This window comes from Moschus berezovskii, chromosome 5 (assembly GCF_049115385.1).
Source record: "Moschus berezovskii isolate FMDL1 chromosome 5, NW_MosBer_1.0, whole genome shotgun sequence".
Classification (NCBI taxonomy): domain Eukaryota; kingdom Metazoa; phylum Chordata; class Mammalia; order Artiodactyla; family Moschidae; genus Moschus; species Moschus berezovskii.
Genome location: NC_142464.1, coordinates 67,449,191 through 67,469,683, shown reverse-complemented (window position 1 = coordinate 67,469,683; position 20,493 = coordinate 67,449,191). Strand labels below are relative to the sequence as shown.

Here is a 20,493-nt window from a genome sequence, read left to right as displayed (position 1 = left end):
TCAGCACCTGGTAGCTACTGGGGTACTGGATGGTGATGAGCTATACCTAATTAGTTACGATTATCACAAGAGTAAGTCTCCTGATTTGGGTGTTGGGGTGCACACCTAGATCAGGACGCAGGGGTCAGCATAGAAACAGCAGTGAAAACTTTGGAAACTGGAGGCTTCACAGACACATGTTGAGCAAAAAGGGTTTAAAAAGTATCAATAACATCAGAGTTTCAACTGGCTCCGCTCACCTGACTATGATGAGACAGTTTTTGAGGGTTTGCTACAAAGACTTTGACTCTCCTGAAAGGAGGAACAGTGGAAGTTTCCTGGATAGTTCCAGAGCTCACTCAAGCGCCTGTGCTCGGACAGGGGAGGGTGGTTCATCTCCCAGTGCAGTGACACTCTTCTCTTTACTCCCAGCCCCAGTCACTCTCAGGACAGAGATGCAGCGCCAGGGCACTGAGGCCTCCTCTGTTCTGTTATGCACTAAGATTCCTATTTGTTCTTTTCAACATATTGGATTAACTTTATAAGGGGCAGAAATGCGATAAATTTAGATTGACAAAGAAGAAATAAAATCTCCGAAAAAGCTTTTATTTGCAAAATGGGAACTTTTAAATAAGGTATCCTGGTTAGAAATGAAAGAGTACTTTTTGGTGGAGTAATTTCTACAACTATTATCCGTCAGTATTCTCAATGACTAGAAAGTCTATGAGAAATTAAAATGGAACTACATAAAAATGATTTTCAATGTTAGAACCATATTTTCTTTGTTCAAGAAGCAGTATTTTTCCCATTTTATAATTTTTGAAGATGGAATATATCCTATAATAAATTGCCCAGTTATGATGTAGTTGTCATTGCAACTACATATACTTGCAAACTTATATTTGTCAATAAATGATTCATTTCTTGTCTCTGCAGGTATCTGCATTAGTGACATTAACCACAGCTGAATGTGAGTTTATAACTGGATCCTGAAATCCCTCTAAAATTACACTTTTAGGCAGGACTGAAGTAAAAATGTATAGTCTGTCAATTAAGACTAGAAATTTCTAAATCTCTCAGAACAGATTATGGCATTTTCAAAGGTAGGCAAGATCTGTGAAGCATATTCATCATGCATCAGCAGGGCTTATTACTCAAGCACTGCAGCTTCACCTTGAAAAGCTTCTGGCTTGATTTCCAACATGAACTGATGAATTTTTATCCATGTGCAATTCAATTTTAAAAAGCAGAAGTACAAGTTGAAGCAAATAGATTTCTAGAACAAAGCCCGGTATCTTTCACCATGCCTTGAATTCACACTGCAAATGTTCAAAGAGGTCAAGGTCATGATCGTAGATTAAGAAAAGCAGAGTCACCTTGACACTATGTGTAACTGTTGTTGGCCAAATGTGTTTCAAAACAATATTCAAAACAATTCTAAATATGGAAAAGGCTTAGACCCAAACTGAGATTTTGATGCTGAAAGGGAGTGGACAGATACATGGATAAGACATCATTAGTTAGAATAAAACATTTTTGGATGTATAATTAATACAGTTTTTTCCCACCTAAGAAGCCACTATTAAATCCATGGATTTAATTATTAAATCAATGGCCTTATAATGGATAGCAGTTTAGAACTGAAGATATTCAATAATTAGATAGTGACTGAAACATATGAAGATGAGGACTTACGTGAACTCAAGCTGAATAGCATATTCTTTTGATATAAACGGTATTTGGTCTGGGGCTAAACGTTTTGCCAGTTGTAGAGCGCTGTCCCAGTGCTGCAAATCCCTTCTCATCTATTAGAAAGAGAAAGATATTAATTTCAAATAGCAAATTATTCTGCACAGTTAGCATATAGTGCTGGTTTTAATAAAAGTGATTACATTCCCTGGTGGCTCAGTGGACCACTGCCAATGCAGGGCACGTGGGTTTGGTCTGGGAAGATCCCACATGCCGCAACTTAGCTCACCACCGCTAAGTGGTAAGCTGCAACTACTGAGCCTGTGCATTCTAGGGCCCATGGCTGTTTCAGTGGTTCACAGCCCTCCAAAACTCAATCCTAAACAAAATCTTATTCTCTTTAGTATTTAATTTGTCTCAGTAGGAAAAAATTAAATTGAATTAAAATTAATTCAATTAAGTAAATTAAAACTAGTATTTCTTCTTAGAGGGGAGATAATAAAGAAAAAGTCGAGAAATACTTTACTATAGGAATCGATCTTATTTTCTGAGAAAATCTGAACCTGTATCACGAGATGAATAGTAGCAAACATAAATAAAATGTGAACATATCTTTCTTCCTGGCTCCTGAGATCTTTCATCTGTGTCTGGTGCACGATTCCACAATTCCAAACTTGTATGTAATTATTTTATATTGCTAGGTTAATCATATTCCCATTATGGCTTGAAATTGTAATTATCTTTTATTTTTTGTCTGGCTATTGATTGTGAAAACTGATGAACATCTTTTACTATTGTGATTATGTAACTATTACTTGCTTAATACCATTGTATTATGATTGGTCAACAGAAAAATTATAGAATTCTACATCACCAAAACTACCATTTAATAGAAAAACCTATAATCATTTTTAAAAATTCGTATGCATATCAGAATTATCTTGGAATTTTTTTGAAAACTACAAATACAAATGCCCAGGTATTGCTTTTTTTTTTTTTGCTAGAGCTCCAGTTTCTAATGAACAGCCATGTTCAAAAACAACTGGACTATATGAGGATCTTTTATTTTTATATAGTTTGTTTCATTTTTTCTATTTCATATTCAGTGATCCCATTTCATTTTGTTCATGTTTTCCAATTTCTCCGTCTTTTCTTTTCTTTTTTGGATGTTCTTTCTCAAGTCTTTATCAAGCATAGTAGAAAAGCTTTTGTAAACATATATATATATATTTTTAAAAACTTATAAGTTTTTGCCTAACTAAAAAATTAATGACATTTTGATTCCACTTGTTTTTCTAAGCATGAATAGAATGCTACATTTCCAAATTAAAAAAACAGATATGCAACAAGCAACAAAGGTTTACTGTATAGCACAGGGAACAGTATGATGTAATAACCTATAATGGAAAAAAATTTCAGAAATAACATGTATATGTATTACTGAATCACACACACAAAAAAGAATTCTACTTTTTGAAATTGCCAGTTTTTCTAAATGTCCTATGGACATCTAATAACATATGACATGCAAAATTTTAAATATATTTGTGTAGGATATGATTAGGGCTTCCCAGGTGGCGCTAGTGGTAAAGAACCCACCTGCCAATGAAGGAGATATAAGAGATGTGGGTTAGACCCCTGGGTCTGGAAGATACCCTGCAGGAGGGCATGACAACCCACTCCAGTATTCTTGCCTGGAGAATCCCATGGACAGAGGAGCCTGGCGGGTGCAGTCCAGTGGGTCACAAAGAGATGGACATGACTGAAGTGACTTAGCACACAAGCACACAGGATATGATTAACATAAATTAATTAAATATAAATCTATTACATTCAAATTATTAATGACATCATTCAGGATGCTCCCATTCTTTTTTCTGCACTTGATAAAATAGTCTCAGAGAAACGTTAATATGTCTCACTATGATTATATATTGCTTCTTTTCCCTTTTATTTCTTCTGATTTTTGCTTTATGTATTTTGTTTCTTTGCTGTTAAGTGTCTAATGGTTTATGATATCTATCTTCTTTGTGAATTGTTCCTTTTATCATTAAAATATTCATCTTTGTTTCATGCAAAATAAGTAATAATAAAAAACTAACCATTAAAGAGTAAACCATTAATCTTCTAGAGTTCATTCCTCACTTTATTCACCCTTTGTAAGGAATTAATAATGGCTAACATTTTCCAAGTGATATATTCTACTCTAGGACATTAGCCTATTTACTTACCACAACTAGGCCTTTTGTAATGAGCTGTTCCTGTGCCCATTTTAGGGATCCAGAACTGAGGCAAAGAGAGGCTAGTTTTGCACACACAGTCTCATTGTTAGTGTGTGGCAGGGCTGAACAGTAGGACTTTGCCGCCAACGTTTTTACTTAGCTAACCTGTCAGCCTTCAAAGGGAGGTTAAAGGAACAGTGGGGTGCAGTCACCTCTTCGCATTGTGAAGCCATCAGCTTAAATCCTTTACAAAGCCAGAAGCACAGGACAAGTGTCCATAGCTAATGCAGAAGAGTGAGGATGACATCTTTGCTCTCACTCAGTGAAGCCCTGTTCCTACTCCAGCACATACCAATCCAAGATCTGAAAATTTCTCAGGGTGTCCCCCGTCACCTCAAATAATATTTTGAGTGCATGCATGCTAAGTTGCTTCAGTCACGTCTGACTCTTTGCAAGCCCATGGACTGTAGCCCACCAGGCTCCTTTGTCCGTGGGATTCTCCATGCATGAATACTGGAGTGGGTTGCCATTTCCCACTCCAAGGGATCTTCCTGACCCAAGGATCAAACCCACATCTCTTTCATCTGCTGTATTGGCAGGCGGGTTGTTAACCACTAGTGCCACCTGGGAAGCCAATAACATTGGAAAATCATCTACTTTTTTTCTTAAAATTCAGTTCACTTAAAATTTAAAAATGAAACTTACTATAGAACAATTTGAAAAAGAGAAGTCATGAAATCAATAGCAAATATGCTTTCTCTATGTGGCTGTGGAGATGTTGGCTGAAGTGGAACAATGTTAGTGAGAACAGCCACCATCTGTGTCTTTACAGTCGATCTGGCACTGCTCCCAAAGATCTAATCTCATTCTACGTCTTCACGGCAACCCTAAGGGCTAGATACTATTATCTCTCCTTTAAGTGGGGAGGGCACTGAGACACGGAATAACTTGTCCAAGGGCATACAGAGCTGGGATTTGAAACCAGTCACACCCGACTCTGAAGTCCACCTTCTTCACCGCTCTTCTGCACAGCCACAGTTCTCTCCTCCCCTGTGTGGCCCTAGGTCCTTCATTCTCTGCTGGTCCTTCCCTTGCAGTGCTCACCTCTGGGAGACTAGTGGTGACACGCAAGCCTTAGCCTACCCCTCTTCACACTCAAGAGAACGTCACACGATAAACGATAAATGAACCTCAGGTTTCCCATTTGGAAAATAGAGAAAATAATAGTATTATCTCATAGGACTGCTGTGAGAGTTGAATGAATTAAAATATTTATGTCACCACTTAGAAAAGTACCTGGTACAGGTAAGCACTCAATAAATGATGGCTGTTTTCATTTGTACGTGTTTTTGTAAGTTACAAAATCTGTTCTCTTTGGATACGCTCTGACTCAAAAGTATTTGGTAATATTACAATACCATGCCTGTTACTGCTCCATAGAATGCAGAGTGAAAATACTTCTAAGGTTAATGAATACTCAGGGGTTCTTAAAGCTGAAGTCTGAGTTCAGGGAGGGGGAAAGCATGTGGTGCCTGGTGCTGAGAGATGTTAACTCTAAAAGAGGTGAGAGCCTCTTTGCGTGTTCTTTCCCTCATCTGCTGCCTTACCTCAAGGGCAGCAACAGGGCAGCTAGATGCCAAGTACAGGTCCTGGGCCAGGTTGAAGTCATTGCTGAACATGGCAAGATGTCCTGCCAGAAGATTGTAGTCCTCTATTCCCTATAAATAAAAACAGTTTTAATGAGAAGAAACTCAAGGATTTAATTTTTATTTAAGGACTGTGCTTAGGAAGAAGTGGTAGTATCTATCAGTTTTTGAGCTAGGTAAGACTAACTGCAGAAATTTAAATGCTTGACTCAGTATCATTTAAATGCTAATCTGATGATTCCCATAAGATGCTGTTTACCTTTATTTGTTCCAAGGACATCACCATGCCAACGTTTCCAATAGTCCGATATACACGGATTGCAAACTCCACTTCCATGTGGTGCAGACAGGCTCCAGCCAGTTCATTCCAGGCAGCCTGATCACTGAGAATCTTGCACAGTTCCCAGGCATCAGAAAACCTGGCATTTTAATACATAAGCATAATCAAGGAGCTCTATTTGTTTCCTACTAGGCAGTTTTTAGACTGTATGTAATATTATGCTTTAAATAAATTTTGCAAAAATATTTTTCAACCTTTAATCATTTCCAAGTTATAAAAAAACCTACATAAAGTTTTCTTCCTTTTTTGTATAGATGTTTTTTCCTGAATTTATTGAATTAATCCGAGTCTACGCTGTGTAACCACCCTCCCTCATCAGTAACTAATTCTTCTCATTTATTTTTTGGTTTACTTCACACACATATGAAAATTATTTTTGCTGTCATATAACTCTAATAACATTAGTATTCTATTCCTATAAGCTGGGAAATTTAAAATAGGTCAGCCCACTATGGCCTGCAGCGTCCTTCTTTGGGAAATAAAGTGTGAGTGGAAGAGAGGCACTAGCCCGCCTACCCCTTACGGCCTGTCTGGGATGCTCTCACTCCGACAACCAACCTGGGTAGTTGTGATAGACCCTATGGCCCTTGAAGCCTGAAATACCATTTTGACCATAACAGAAAAAGCTTGTTGACTTCTGGTTTAAAACTTAACCACAAATGTTAGTGAGACTTTTTGTGGGATCCCCTTTATTAATGAATATGTCACCCTCCCCATCTAGTCATCAATCTAGTTTCCACCCAACACACACTCACTGAGCACCGTTATGTGCCAGGATCTGTGCTTGGAACCAAGATGTAAGGATCAATGCAGTCACTGTCGTTAGGTGGTCACACTTGGGGAAGGCGGAAGAGACAGGTGAGTAAACAGAGGACTATGACACAGTATGACGGAGGCACCAGAGTGCCTATAATACGCGCATCTTTGTGCTTAGTGCTGTGCATAAATTCTCTCGCTGGATCACCCTAACAACCCTATTCACTATGTATTATTATTATTTCTCCTTTATAAAGGAGGAAAGTGAGGCTCAGAGGCCTTAGAAAACCAGCCTAGTGGTAAGAGACAATGTGCTCTAAACCATTCTGCACACCAGATCCTGGCTCTGAGGCAACACATGAGAAAGGCCTCAATCTATACTGCCAGTGGTCAGGGGCTTCAGGGAAGGCTTCCTGGAGGAGAGGGCTCTGCTGAATGGTGGAGAATGAGGAGTTACTACCTACACAGACAGGGAAAGGCAGTCTAAGATGTGAAAGCAGCACATGCCAAGGCAGGAAATCATGAAAAATTATTGAATTCAAGCAGTCAGTGGACAGAGAGCAGTGGAGGAGTAGGGGCAGGTGAGGTTGGTATTAAATCAGCAAGAGCTGAGCGTGTCAGGTTGAAGTCCCCGAGAAATACGGGTTTCTTCCTAAAGGCAATGGGAAGTCACTGAGGATCAGATTCACATTTTCCAAAGTGTGTGGAGAATAGATTGTCTTGAGGCTACCTGGAGAGAAAGCCGTCAGAAGTCGCTCTGCTACACATTACTTCATTGGAGGGCCTGAGTTAAGGTGGGGGAATAGTGGAGGAGAAAAAGACCTGGGTGTGTGTGGGTGTGCACTGGAGGGCACGTGCACAACGTGATTTGGGCAGGGGGAGAAAAGGAGGTTGGGAAAGATGACGCGAGTCTGAGGAACTCGTGGACTCCCAGCTACACAGGACTGGGAGGCAGTGGTGATACAGGTTTAAGTCAAGGATGCATATTCTGGAGTCAACCTCATATACATGGTATTGAAACTACCTTTGAGGAGATTCACTCTGGAAGAACAATTAGAGTGAGAAGATAAGAAAGGCGCCCAAGGGACCCTGAGGAAGAGCAACATTTACACAAAGGAATTCACAGTCATCCTAAGAGGTGAGAGGAAAAAGCAGGGGTAGATCAGACGGTAAAGCATCCGCCTACAATGCAGGAGACCCAGGTTCGATCCCTGGGTCGGGAAAATCCCCTGGAGAAGGACATGGCCACCCACTCCAGTACTCTTGCCTGGAGAATCCCATGGAAGGAGGAGCCTGGTGGGCTACAGCCCATGGGGTCACAAAGAGTCGGACACGACTGAGCAACTTCACTCACTTGAGGAGATTCACTCTGGAAGAATAATTAGAGTGAGAAGAGAAGAAAGGAGCCCAAGGGACCCTGAGGAAGAGCAACATTTACACAAAGGAATTCACTGTGGTCCTAAGAGGTGAGAAGAAAACGCAGGGGGAAAAAAATCTCAAGTAAGATAAAATCAAACTTTGTTATGATGAAATTAAGGGAGTGTTGAAATAATTACATTTATTAGAATTTCACAATAAGTGTGCTATTTGGGAGATTAGAAACCCTTTTTGTTCTGATGGGCTTTTCCCATAGTACAAAAGCCCTTCCTTTAGAATTTACATATATTCTCAAATCGATCATATCTGAGCCTCATGATAATCCCGTGAAGTAAATTAGGTAAATATTATTATCTCCATCTTTATTTTTGGTCATGCTGTATGGCATGTGCGATCTTAGTTTCCCAACCAGTGGTTGAACCTGTGCTCCCTGCATTGGAAGAGTATAGTCTTATTAATCACCGGATGGCCAGGGAATTCCTTTCCATTTATTTTCACAAGATTTGACCGTTAAAATCACAAAAGGAAATGAGAAGCTCCACAAGAAGTGTTTCAGCCATACCTTTTTAGCATTAAAGTCTGTGTCAGCATCTGCCTCAGTTCACGTGGCCCCACGTCTTTTAAACTGTCGAGGAAGCGGTGAGTGCTAAGGTAGATGTTGTTTATTTTTCCACTCTGGGTCTGGCAGGTCAACTCTCCATTATGTAACAGCAAAGGTTTATGAGAGAAAGGAACTTTGGTGCTACCAGCCAGAATGACCTTGGATCCTATATTATAAAACAGACACCTTAATGTTGAAAGCTAATACTCGGCACACACATTAAAAAAATAATGTTTTAATTTCAGTGCAGTGGAAATGTAATTCTCAACTAACATATAAAAAAGTGATTAAGTACCTTGGATAGTGTCCTTGTGAAAGACATACGTGTACACCTTATCGTCATCGTAGGCAATAAACACACCTTTATCCATTGGCCAGTTTTCCCAAAGAACACCTTTAATGGTTGGTGAAAAGTCTGGAATCTCATAGGTAGCATCATTAACCTAAAAATTAAGGATTTACAGATTTTACCCAAGTCTGCACTTAAACCATTATCATTTGCCTTGGTAGGATGGAGCCTGTCTGCAGCCTTAGCTGGCAAAGCTTACCAACTCATATTCAGTTTGTCAACATCATAAGATAAATGAAGAAAAGTTTCTTTTCCCCTTTCTATACTAAGTGTGGCTTGAAAAAAACTGTAGTTACATGCAAAATCAAGGGTTTTATCTAAAATTTGATGAATTGGCAGGAAAAACTACAAGTCTGGACACAAAACTTCAGGTTAAGAAAAAAAGTTGAAGTTGCTCAAAATGATAATAGAAATATTAACTATGAACACACTTGTGCTTACAAAATTTTCAATAATTTTGGGTACAGAAATGCTCCAACTAGAGAAGAAACAAAATAATTCATACATGATTTGATATCTAAATAAATTCCACTTGGTACATTTTATTTAAAAACATGCATTCCAACAATGTATTCCAACAAACTATAATTACAGTAATATAAGCTATTGAAAAAAATCAATCCATATATTCCTATAAACTCAGGCAGATAGGCTTATATATGAATCTTGAAAGGAAATCTACAAGATTGAATTTCCTTATTAAGTAGGGGGAACTCAAGGTCATCTTTACATTCAGGTCACTTTTCCTCACTTATGTTGTAACTGAGAAATGGGTTGGAAAGAACTAGAATATTAGGAATTTTGAATAAATAATCCAGGCGCTTCTGAGGAAACCTGTTACACATTTGTCAAAGAAAGACAGAAAAGAAAATAAAGAGAAGAGAAAAAGAAAAAGTGAGGGAGGAATTTTTACTATCTAGTAGAGTATATCCTAACCCACTCCAGTGTTCTTGCCTGGAGAATCCCAGGGACGGGGGAGCCTGGTGGGCTGCCGTCTATGGGGTCACACAGAGTCGGACACGACTGAAGTGACTTAGCAGCAGCAGAGTATATCCTGAAGTGAGAGCTATCTTCAGTGAACGTGTCTTCACTGTGCTAAAGCTAAGACGCCTGGGAACAGTTACAAAGATTCAGTCCAAGCGCAGCTGTAGGCTGTGTGAACTATGAACAAAAATATACTAACTGGATATCAAAAAAAAAAAAAAAGTCCAAGTATAGTAAGTGAGATAAAACCACAATATTTCCTTTTTTCTAAATTTAGTCTTGTAAAAGTTAAGGATGTTTAAAAATAAGAGTAACTAAATCTAAAAATCTTAATCAACCCTGACTATTCATTGGAAGGACTGACGCTGAAGCTCCAATACTTAGGCCACCTGATGTGAAGAACTGACTCATTGGAAAACACCCTGACTCTGGGAAAGAGTGGAGGCAGGAGCAGAAGAGAGTGACAGAGGATGAGATGGTTGGATGGCATCACCAACTCAAAGGACATGACTTTGAGCAAACTCCTCCAAGATAAAAACTTCCTTTATCTTGGACATGAGATAGTCAAGGGCTGGGAAGCCTGGTATGCTGCAATCCATGGGATCGCAAAGAATCAGACACAACTGAATGACTGAACAACAATAAAAAAAGTCTAGAAATGGATTCATTTGTTTTTAAATCACCTAATTAAAAAAAAAATCTTTCCTTAGTGTTCAGGATCTTTAAGAGAAGAGGAAAATCAACTGAGGCGGGTAGAAAGGACAGGGAACAGTCCTTGCTTTCTGAAGCCTGAAGTCTCTCTGTTACCTGAAGATACACTGTACTTCAGTTCAGTTCAGTTCAGTTCAGTCGCTCAGTCGTGTCCGACTCTCCGCGACCCCATGAATCACAGCACGCCAGGCCTCCCTGTCCATCACCAACTCCCGGAGTTCACTCAAACTCATGTCCACAGAGTCGGTGATGCCATCCAGCCATCTCATTCTCCGTCGTCCCCTTCTCCTCCCGCCCCCAACCTTTCCCAGCATCAGAGTCTTTTCCAGTGAGTCGACTCGTCGCATGAGGTGGCCAAAGTATTGCAGTTTCATACTGTGCCATAAATAAGGTTAAAATGATGTAGAATAAGAACTATTCTTTCCATTAAAAAGTCTAAGATTTTTTAACACTTAAAAATTACAAAATAATGTAAAATGTTTTCTAGATGAAAACAGTCATGAAAACAAACCACAAATATACCACAAACATAAAAACAAACTACTATAATTCTCAGCACTGTTTAAGAGAAAGTGATCTTATATATGAAATATATTTTAAAAACACTTTTTTCTTCATATGTTGCCATTTTAAAAAATAACTATTTGAAAACTTTTCTAGACTTACTGGACAGTAGACATATCCATCACTTTTTTCATCAATGAAAACTAATCTGGTCCCATTTGGGTCAGGAAAAATCTTTTTCACACTGACGGGATGTCGGTAATCATTAACAAACTGCCAGTCTTCAATGTAGAAATAATGAATGACACCAGTCTAAAAAAATCCAGTCATAGAAATGAAAGGCTGTCAAGAAAATACTGACTTTTCAGCATTTATGTTAAGCATATTTCCTAATCTGAAAAAAATAAGTCATATTTTTGATCAAGGAAGAGTCTACAAATAACACTTACTATATAAGCAAAGTACAGATCCAAGAAAGTTAAATGAGTATGTACATCTGAGTCAACAATCTATTATTAGTTCTAATATCCTTAGTCATATTTAAGCTTAATTGATTTTCAGATTTTCCACTTGTAAGAAATACTCTTATTGGTTAAGAGTAACTTTCAAGTTGTATTATTTTAAATATTATTTGCTGTTAATAAATTAGAAAATTAAGTTTAAAATAAACAAAAATCCACAAGATACAGTCATAGTTCTCTAATAACAATGAACACATAGATATCAAAATTTAAAAATATACCATTTACAATCACTCAAAAAAATGAAATACTTAGGCATAAATTTAGCAAAGCATGCATAGGACGTGTGTGTTGAAAACTAAAAATCACTAATGAAAGAATCCAAAAATATCTAAATAAATGGAGAGGTATCCTGTGTTCAAGGATTGGTGTCAGAATAAAGATGTTACTTCTCCTGAACTGATATACAAGATTTTTTTGTAGATACAGACAAGACTATTCTAAAATTTATACGGCCCTGCAAAGGAACTAGAATAAGTAAAACAGTGAAAAAAAATGGGAAAATTAGTCTGTTATTTTTTTTATATATATATAGCTACAGCAATCATTGTGTAGTACTGGTGGAGGGACAGATACACAGACCACTGGAATAGACTAGAAAAGCCAGATTGTTATCAAGGATTAAGGATAAGGTAGAGGCAAGAAGAAAGTGGGAGTGGAAATAAATCCAACATGAAGGATCCTGGTGGTGACAGAACTGTTATATATCTTGCCTGTTAATGTCAATACCCTGGTTGTGATATGTAATATAATGTTACCATTGGGGGAAACTAGGAAAAGGATTTAAAGGATCTCACTGTATTGTTTCTTATACCTGCATGTGAGTCTACGATGATCCCAAAATAGAAAGTTTAATTAAAATAAAAATACATGTTAATATCTTACATTTCTATTCAGGCCAAGATGGCGTGACTGGACTTAACTTGCCCACCCAAAAGAACCAAAAATAACAGAAAAAATACATGAAAAATGATTTTCAAGATACTGGAATAAGGCAACATAGGATAATGGTCTCCTGAAGATGGGAAACAAGATAAGTCCTGTGATTGCTCTAGTTTTTGCCTTGTGAGAGTTTTCAAGCCATGGCAAAGGGAGGGAACATGCAGGTGGAGCACGACTCCCTGAGTTGAGGAGATAGAGCTGACGATTCAGTTGGGCAGGAGGGAGGTGGCTAGACTTGCAGCATATAATACCAGAGAGGAGAGAGATGCACTGAGAGAGGGCCTTGAAGATCTTCAGAGGGTCCACCTTGAGTCTTCTGCAGAGTATTGATCACTGCACACTTATGAGAAAATTGTCAAATCCAGGGAGAAGAACCATCCAAAGGCATTAGAGGAAACAGGTCGGCACTCACACAGAATTGGGAACAATGACTGTTTCCAATAGGCAGATTAGAAAACGTAATTCACAGGATATTGGATGGAGTACCCAGGAAGATCTTGCCTCAAAAGTGGGAAATAATTAGTTGTAGACTAAGCAGTGTTTCAGGCTTCTCTGATGGCTCAGTGGTAAAGAAGCTGCCTGCCCATGCAGGAGACACAGGAAACGGGGGTTCAGTCCCTGGGTAGGGAAGATCCCCTGGAGAAGGAAACAGCAATCCATTCCAGTATTTTTGCCTGAGAAATCCCATGGACAGAGGAGCCTGGGGGCTATAGTCCATGGGGCTGCAAAAGGGTTGGACACAATTTAGCAACTAAACAACAAAAGGAGTGTTCCACATCTGCCTAACAAATCACAAAAGCCAAGACTCAAAAGGATCAGACTGTTTCCAAGACCCGCATTCCAGGAAGAAAGCTCAAAATATCTTTAGGAATACAAAACATCCAGCACCCTCAAAAGGAAAAAGTACCATGTATGCAAAGAAGTAGGAAAAAACACAACCCATATTAAGGACAATAATTAATCAAAACTGACCCAGAACTGACCCGGATATTAGAATTAGCAAATAGGTAACTAAAACAGTTGATATGATGGTATGGCATATGTTTAAATAGATAAATGAAGATATAAAAACATATTGTAATATATCTTCTGCAGATGAACTATGGTGTCTGAAATGAAAAATACAGTGGATGAAACTACTGGCAGATTCAATATGACAGAAAAAAAGGCTAGTAACCTTGAAATACAGCAGTAGAAATTATCTAAAATGAAACTGAGAAAAAAAAAACGAGTAAAAAGAATTTAAATAGCATCGACTGTGGGATAAGTTAAAGCAATTTAATATATGCGTAATTGGAGTTTCTGAAATTGGAATGCAAACAGAGGGGGGAAAAACATCTTTGAAGAAATAATGGCTGAAAATGTTCCAAATTTTATTAAAGCTATAAACCCTTGGGTTCAAAGAAGCTCAACAACCCAAGCACAAGAAATATGGAGAAAAACTACATCAAAGCACATCACAATTAACTTATTCAAAACCAGCGATTAAGAGAAAATATTAAGAGCAGGAAGAGGAAAAAGACAGATGACACACAGAGGGGCAAAGATAAGAATGACAGAGATTTCACTGGAGTAAATGTAGGCAAGAAGACAGAGGAGCTACATCTTTAAAGTACTGAAAGAAAAAACTGTTCATGGAAACAACCTAACATCCACCAACAGATGAACAGATAAAGAAGGCGTGGTACATATAGACTGGTACATATATACAATAAAATATTACTCAGCCACAAAAAAGAATGCAATAATGTCATTTGTAGCAACATGGATGGACCCGGAGATTGCCACACTGGGTGAAGTTAAGTCAGACAAAGACAAATATATGATATCACTTACACGTGGATATCATGATATTATATACACCATGTATATATAAGCATATATATACAATATATACATATATATATATAGCTTCCCTGCTTATTTTATAGTTAATGAGATAAGTGAGTGAGATCAGGGCTTTATTAACTGTTATACAAATGTACTATTAATTTATTTACTACTTATTTACCATATCACCACCACTTTATCTGATACATGAGACCTACCTTACTTGTGTATATAAGCTCAAAAACTGATTTTGGGTCAAATTTAAATTTAAAAAGTCTCTCTTCTGGCAATAAGCATGTTTTAAAATATGCTCTTTAAAAAAAACAATGTGAGAAAACAGAACCTTTGAAACAGTGATTAACTGCTTTTCTAATGAAGGACAGGGAAGGCTGGTGTGCTGCAGCCCATGGGGGAGTCGGACACAGCTGAGCAACTGAACAATAGCAACAAATGTGGAAAATAATGCCTTTTTTTTTAAACCAACTTGGTGAATTCTTCTAGAGGCTAAGCGAGGTAACAGGTATGATACGCTTTGAAAACTCTTTTTTGAAAAGTTTTTACAAATATAAATGCTATTACTAACCTATACTTTATGTATATGTGGCTAATGTAACATTTAAGAGTACAGGGTGTTGGTGGTTCAAACGACCAAAAGGTTGAAGTGGGATTCTCAATATTCAATTAACTTTAATTAAATGCCCGCTAAACGTAGGCACTGGACAGCTAAAGTCGAATGAGGTGTCTTACATGTGTCATCAAATTAAATCCTGAAAGCATCAAGATAAGGCAAATGAGACTGGGAAGTGTCAAGCAGCAAGTAAGAGGACTAGGATTTGAGCCCAGATTGTCCAGACTCCAAAGTCTGTCCTTTCCATTGTGCCATCAAAGTTGCTTATAGTTACAAAAGCACCTGATAATAGCCAATCACACCAATGTGCTCTATATACACAATTTGTTGCACATATAATGCTTCCCAGGTGGCTCAGTGGTAAAGGTTCTGCCTGCCAATGCAGGAGGCATGGGTTTGATTCCTGGGTTGGGAAGATCCCCTGGAGGGGGAAATGGCAACCCACTCCAGTATTCTTGCCTGGATAATCCCACAGAGAGGAAGACTACAGTCCATGGGGTTGCAAAGAGTCGGACACAAACAAGTAACTGAGCATGTATGCACATATAATATCTATATAACATATATACACATACACACATATATAATAAATTACAAGGTAAAAATGAGAAATTTTCCCACGTTCTATATTACAGAAGACAACACATACATCTGTGCCATAGATGAGGAAATCACCAGTTAAGGCATGACATAAAATACGGCACTTATCATCCACTGCTGGGAAAAGTCGCGTCTCACGTTCTTCTTGGGTGTCCAACATTTCACTTTCTATCTAAAACAAACAATAATAGTGGCTCATAAACGTAACTGAATAAACCGGGTTTGCAACATCTAGGGGGTAAAGGAGAGTCTTTTTCTTAAATTCAACTAAATACTCAGGCTCACCAGATAAACCATTTAACTCAGAAAGGTTATCAGGCAGGAACCCAGCTTGCCAGCAGGGCACATTAAATATCCCTTTTAATGAGTTTCCCTGGTGGCTCAGATGCTAAAGACTCTGCCTGCAATGCAGCAGACTGGGTTTGACCCTTGGGTTGGGAAGATCCCCTGGAGAAGGGAATGGCTACCCACTCCAGTAATTCTTGTCTGGAGAATTCCATGGACAGAGGAGCCTGATGGGCTACAGTTCAAGGGGTTGCAAAGAGTCGGACAGGACTGAGCCACAGACACTTTCACTTTCTTTAACGGTAACAGTCTTTGCAGTAGCCTCTGCAGTTGTCTTGTAGCTAATCTCTTTGGCTTCCCAGAAGTAAAGGGCCAAGAAATACACGTGGGAAGTGTCCTGGTTGAGAAGCCCCACATTTCAAGGGCCAACATCTCTTGAACAACTCATGGGGCATTGTTTCAAGATCCCCACCAGTGACATGGGTCAATTCATTCCAGGAAGCCAGACCTATGGCATTCCCATCAGTTTTTACAACTTACTTATAGCTCCTTCTAGATGCTCTTTACATGGCCATTTTTACATAAGCAGTGTTATGAGCAGCACAGCTGAAACTCTGCTGGGTTTCTTGGGAACAGAGTTAAAGGGTTAATTGAGGGTTAATCTCATGCAGAATGGTAAAGAGTTTTGTCAATCCTTTATCACATACGGCTTTCTAGCTAGTCTGTACATGGTCGCTTCTTGACCAAAGTTCTTGATTACAAAACATTAGGCTATCCATTGTCATCACTGACCTGAACAGACCATGGGACACCAAAAATACTTACCAAATGTAACTGGACTTTGCCTTCAAAAAGTGCAGACGCATAGTCAGAATAAAGGCAAACACTGGCTACTGTCCCCAGATATTCCACATCTTTCAATTTTTTAACAGCTGTAGTAATCAAAACAAAAACAAACACAATAAAATATAAACAAAATGATCTAATCTGATGATCTGCAAATAAGTTTTAAATGTGTGCCTTTCAAAGAATATTCTGAACATGAAAGTTTTATTTTAGCCAGTCTAAAGAAAATCTTAGTTGCCATATAAATTTGCCTTTAGGAATTTCATAGTGGTTCACAAGAAACAAAGTAATAAAAAATAAAGTCACTTGCAAAACAACCAAAAATTAAACCTAAGTGACAAGAAGCTTAATGGAACATCTGAGGATAATTCTCAGGCTGGCTCTATTCCTGAGGGACATCTGACCTCCTGTGGGAAAGAGGTGGAGAAGGAGGAGGAAGAGAAGAAAAAGTGAGGCTCCCTTCAGACGTCAGTGGTCATTCAAAGCATACAGTGGGAAGGGTAGGGAATTAACATCCACTCCAGTACTCTTGCCTAGAAAATCCCATGGATGGAGGAGCCTGGTAGGCTGCAGTCCGTGGGGTCGCTGGGGGTCAGACACGACTGAGCGACTTTACTTTCACTTTTCACTTTCACACATTGGAGAAGGAAATGGCAACCCACTCCAGTGTTCTTGCCTGGAGAATCCCAGGGAAGGGGGAGCCTGGTGGGCTTCCGTCTATGGGGTCACACAGAGTCGGACACGACTGAAATGACTTAGCAGCAGCAGCAGCAGCAAGTACCTACCAGACCAACGGGTGCCTAAGAAAGACCAGGCGCAAAAGGAGATCACATATTTTATTCCATATAATTTTTCTCATAACCCTTTACAAGTAGAAGAATCTTCACTTTCCAGATGAGGAAACCAAGGCTCAGAGGGGTAAAGAATTTGTCTACAGTCACCCAGCTAAAAGGGGCAGAAGAGAATTTGAACCCAGGGCCCAATTCTAAAGATCACAATCTGCTCGGGATACCACAGTGTCTTCGCAACAAAGATAAAGAACAAAACCTTTCCCAAAACTACGCAAAATTTTTAGAAGAATTCACAAAAAACCATTTAAGCTAAGAAAGAGATATCTGAAGAAAAAGAAAAATTTGGTCTTAAAAGAAACTATTAGTGCTTCCCAAACAAACACAGACAAAAAAACAAATTTTATGTTAGATAAGAAAACAACTGGATTTAGACTTGCCATTCTCGCCAAGGACATAAAACCAAGCTCGATTATTCATTCCCACAGCCAGGTGATATAGTCCCACTGCTACAAAGTTGGGCTCCACGTCGACAGAAACAGTGATTGGCAGTTCCTACAATAAAGAAAAGCAGCAGTAGTGAATCAACTGTTAACACTGTTTTAATTTCATTAACAAATAAAGATAACACTGTTTTTGTACTCCTTCAACAGGGTTGGCAACGGTGACTTCAAGGAGGGAGGTGAGGTATGCAATCCTGGTGCTGCAGGCATCTCCAAGGATGGGAAGCTTGGTCAGGAACACGTGCAGCGAGCCCCTCTGGGTGGACAGTGCCAGCAGCTGGCCATCATCTGTCCAGGACAAGGTGCCCAGCCCTGAAACGACGGAGCACACAAAGGATTATATAAAAACAGATATGCTGTTACAGGAAACCAAGCACACTAAATATCTTCACTTAAGCTACCAGAGGCATAAAAATCTTCAAAGTTTTAAAAATAGTGGAAGTAGCTTTTATTTAGACTAGGACATTCATCAAGGATTGGCTTATGAGCATGAACCCCGATGCATTCAAAACTGGGTCAAAGGGAAATATATAAGAATTTAGATTTTGCAACTGGATTTGGGATAAAATACAACAGAAATCTTTGAATCAAAGTATATTCACATCCTCCTAGTCAAGCAGATTTTTGTTTTTAGTCACTAAATCATTTCCAACTCTTTTGTGACCCCATGCACTGTAGCCCACCAGGCTCCTCTGTCCATGAGATTTCACAGGCAAGAGTACTGGAATGGGTTGTCATTTCCTTCTCCAGGGGATCTTTGTGACCCAGGGATTGAATCGGTGCCTCCTGCAATGGCATGTGGATTCTTTACCACTGAACCAACTTGGGAAGCCCAGTCAAGGAGTATGACTCAACATAATTAATAATATAGAGGCTACTTTAGGGAATTCCAGGGAAAGGTGTTAATTTGCTTCCTCCTACAATGAATGCAAACCATGCATTAACAAACACAATCAGTTCAGTTCAGTTCAGTCGCTCAGTCATGTCCGGCTCTTTGCGACCCCATGAATCACAGCACGCCAAAGCCTCCCTGTCCATCACCAACTCCCGGAGTTCACTCAAACTCATGTCCATCGAGTCGGTGATGCCATCCAGCCATCTCATTCTCTGTCGTCCCCGTCTCCTCCCACCCCCAATCCCTTCCAGCATCAGACTCTTTTCCAGTGAGTACGTTACTCTCTTACTAAAATGATCAAATGCCAATTTGCTTCAGAAAAATCAATACCTTTATGTTCATCATCCAAGTTGACTATAGCATAAATGTCTTTTAATTCTGCCAAGTCACGTATTTTAATGCTGAAAAATAAAAAAAATATATATATATATATTTTAAATATGAGCACTAAGTTAAAATCAAGCAAATATAATCTATGGAACAGGTCAGTGTTCTCCAAAAAGGGATGTACAGGAGGATCTATAGGGTTAAGGTAAGAAAATATTAAACTTTCTATATTTAATTATATTTTCTTTAAAATTTTTGTTTGTTGATTTGGGGGTGGGAGTGGTGCCCAGCTTAGTTCTTTGATCTATAGTCAGGAACAAGGAGGCTGAAGATCCTGAGGAAGAGTTTGAGTAGGCAAACTTTCCCCTGAGCAGTACTGATTATTGTAAAATGAAGCAGGTTTCTCTTTGCAATGTGTCCTTCCCTCCTCTCCCCCCATCCACTGCTCCAAGAGTTCTTTCCTACAAAAATAAGTGAGGCATAACACAAAGATCTGGAAAGGCCTAGGTGGAAAGCTCTGAAAAGTGGAGGCATGATGTTACTTTAAAGGGTTATCGGGACGGGTAAGTAGGCTTATGCAAGTGAAACCTGTGTAGAGTGATGTTGGGACCTGATAGTGATATTTCTTTCTTCCTGTCTCCCTTCCTCTCTCCTTCCTTTGTCCCTTCTCCACCCTCCCAGTGCTTCGCCTTCATATATTTTCCATTTTCACTTAATTAAAATTTTGATATAATTGTAGGTCCACACGTGACTGTAAGAAATAACAGAGAGAACAAAGAGCCCAGTAGTAAATCTGTACACTGACAGGCAATTACTCTTCAACAAAGGAGGCAAGAATACACAATGGGAAAAAGACAGTCTCTTCAGCAAGTGGTGCTTGGGACGTTGGACAGCTGCATGTAGATCAGATGTTAGAGCACATCCTCAAAAGGGTGGAGTGAGCCATTTTGTGCACACCACACACAAAAATAAATTCAAAATGGCTTAAAGACAAATCTAAGACAAGATAGTATAAAACTCTCAGAAGGGAACATTGGCAAAACATTCTCTGACATAAATCATACCAATGTTTTCTTAGGTCAGTCTAGCAAGGCAATATAGAAATAAAAGTGAAAATAAACAAATGGGATCTAATGAAACTTAACAAGATTTGGCACAGCAAAGGAGACC

At 38.9% G+C, this 20,493-nt stretch overlaps 1 protein-coding gene across 4 annotated transcripts in view; it reads right to left on the bottom strand.

Moving 5' to 3' along the window:
* Positions 1–20,493, bottom strand: part of WDR19 (WD repeat domain 19) — an 89,681-nt gene that overhangs the window by 48,247 nt on the left and 20,941 nt on the right. For all 4 annotated transcript variants that reach the window (XR_008687100.2, XM_088836286.1, XM_055435014.2 and 1 more), the window contains exons 10-20: positions 19,327–19,397; positions 18,241–18,413; positions 18,039–18,153; positions 16,790–16,896; positions 15,729–15,851; positions 11,321–11,470; positions 8,906–9,053; positions 8,572–8,776; positions 5,796–5,955; positions 5,498–5,608; positions 1,675–1,784 (exon numbers count right to left, since the gene is read on the bottom strand). Coding sequence is in view for 3 of the 4 variants with exons in the window: in XM_088836286.1 (XP_088692412.1) it covers positions 1,675–1,784; positions 5,498–5,608; positions 5,796–5,955; positions 8,572–8,776; positions 8,906–9,053; positions 11,321–11,470; positions 15,729–15,851; positions 16,790–16,896; positions 18,039–18,153; positions 18,241–18,413; positions 19,327–19,397 (1,473 nt within the window). In the remaining variant the exon portion in view is untranslated. The remainder of the gene's footprint in view (positions 1–1,674; positions 1,785–5,497; positions 5,609–5,795; positions 5,956–8,571; positions 8,777–8,905; positions 9,054–11,320; positions 11,471–15,728; positions 15,852–16,789; positions 16,897–18,038; positions 18,154–18,240; positions 18,414–19,326; positions 19,398–20,493) is intronic.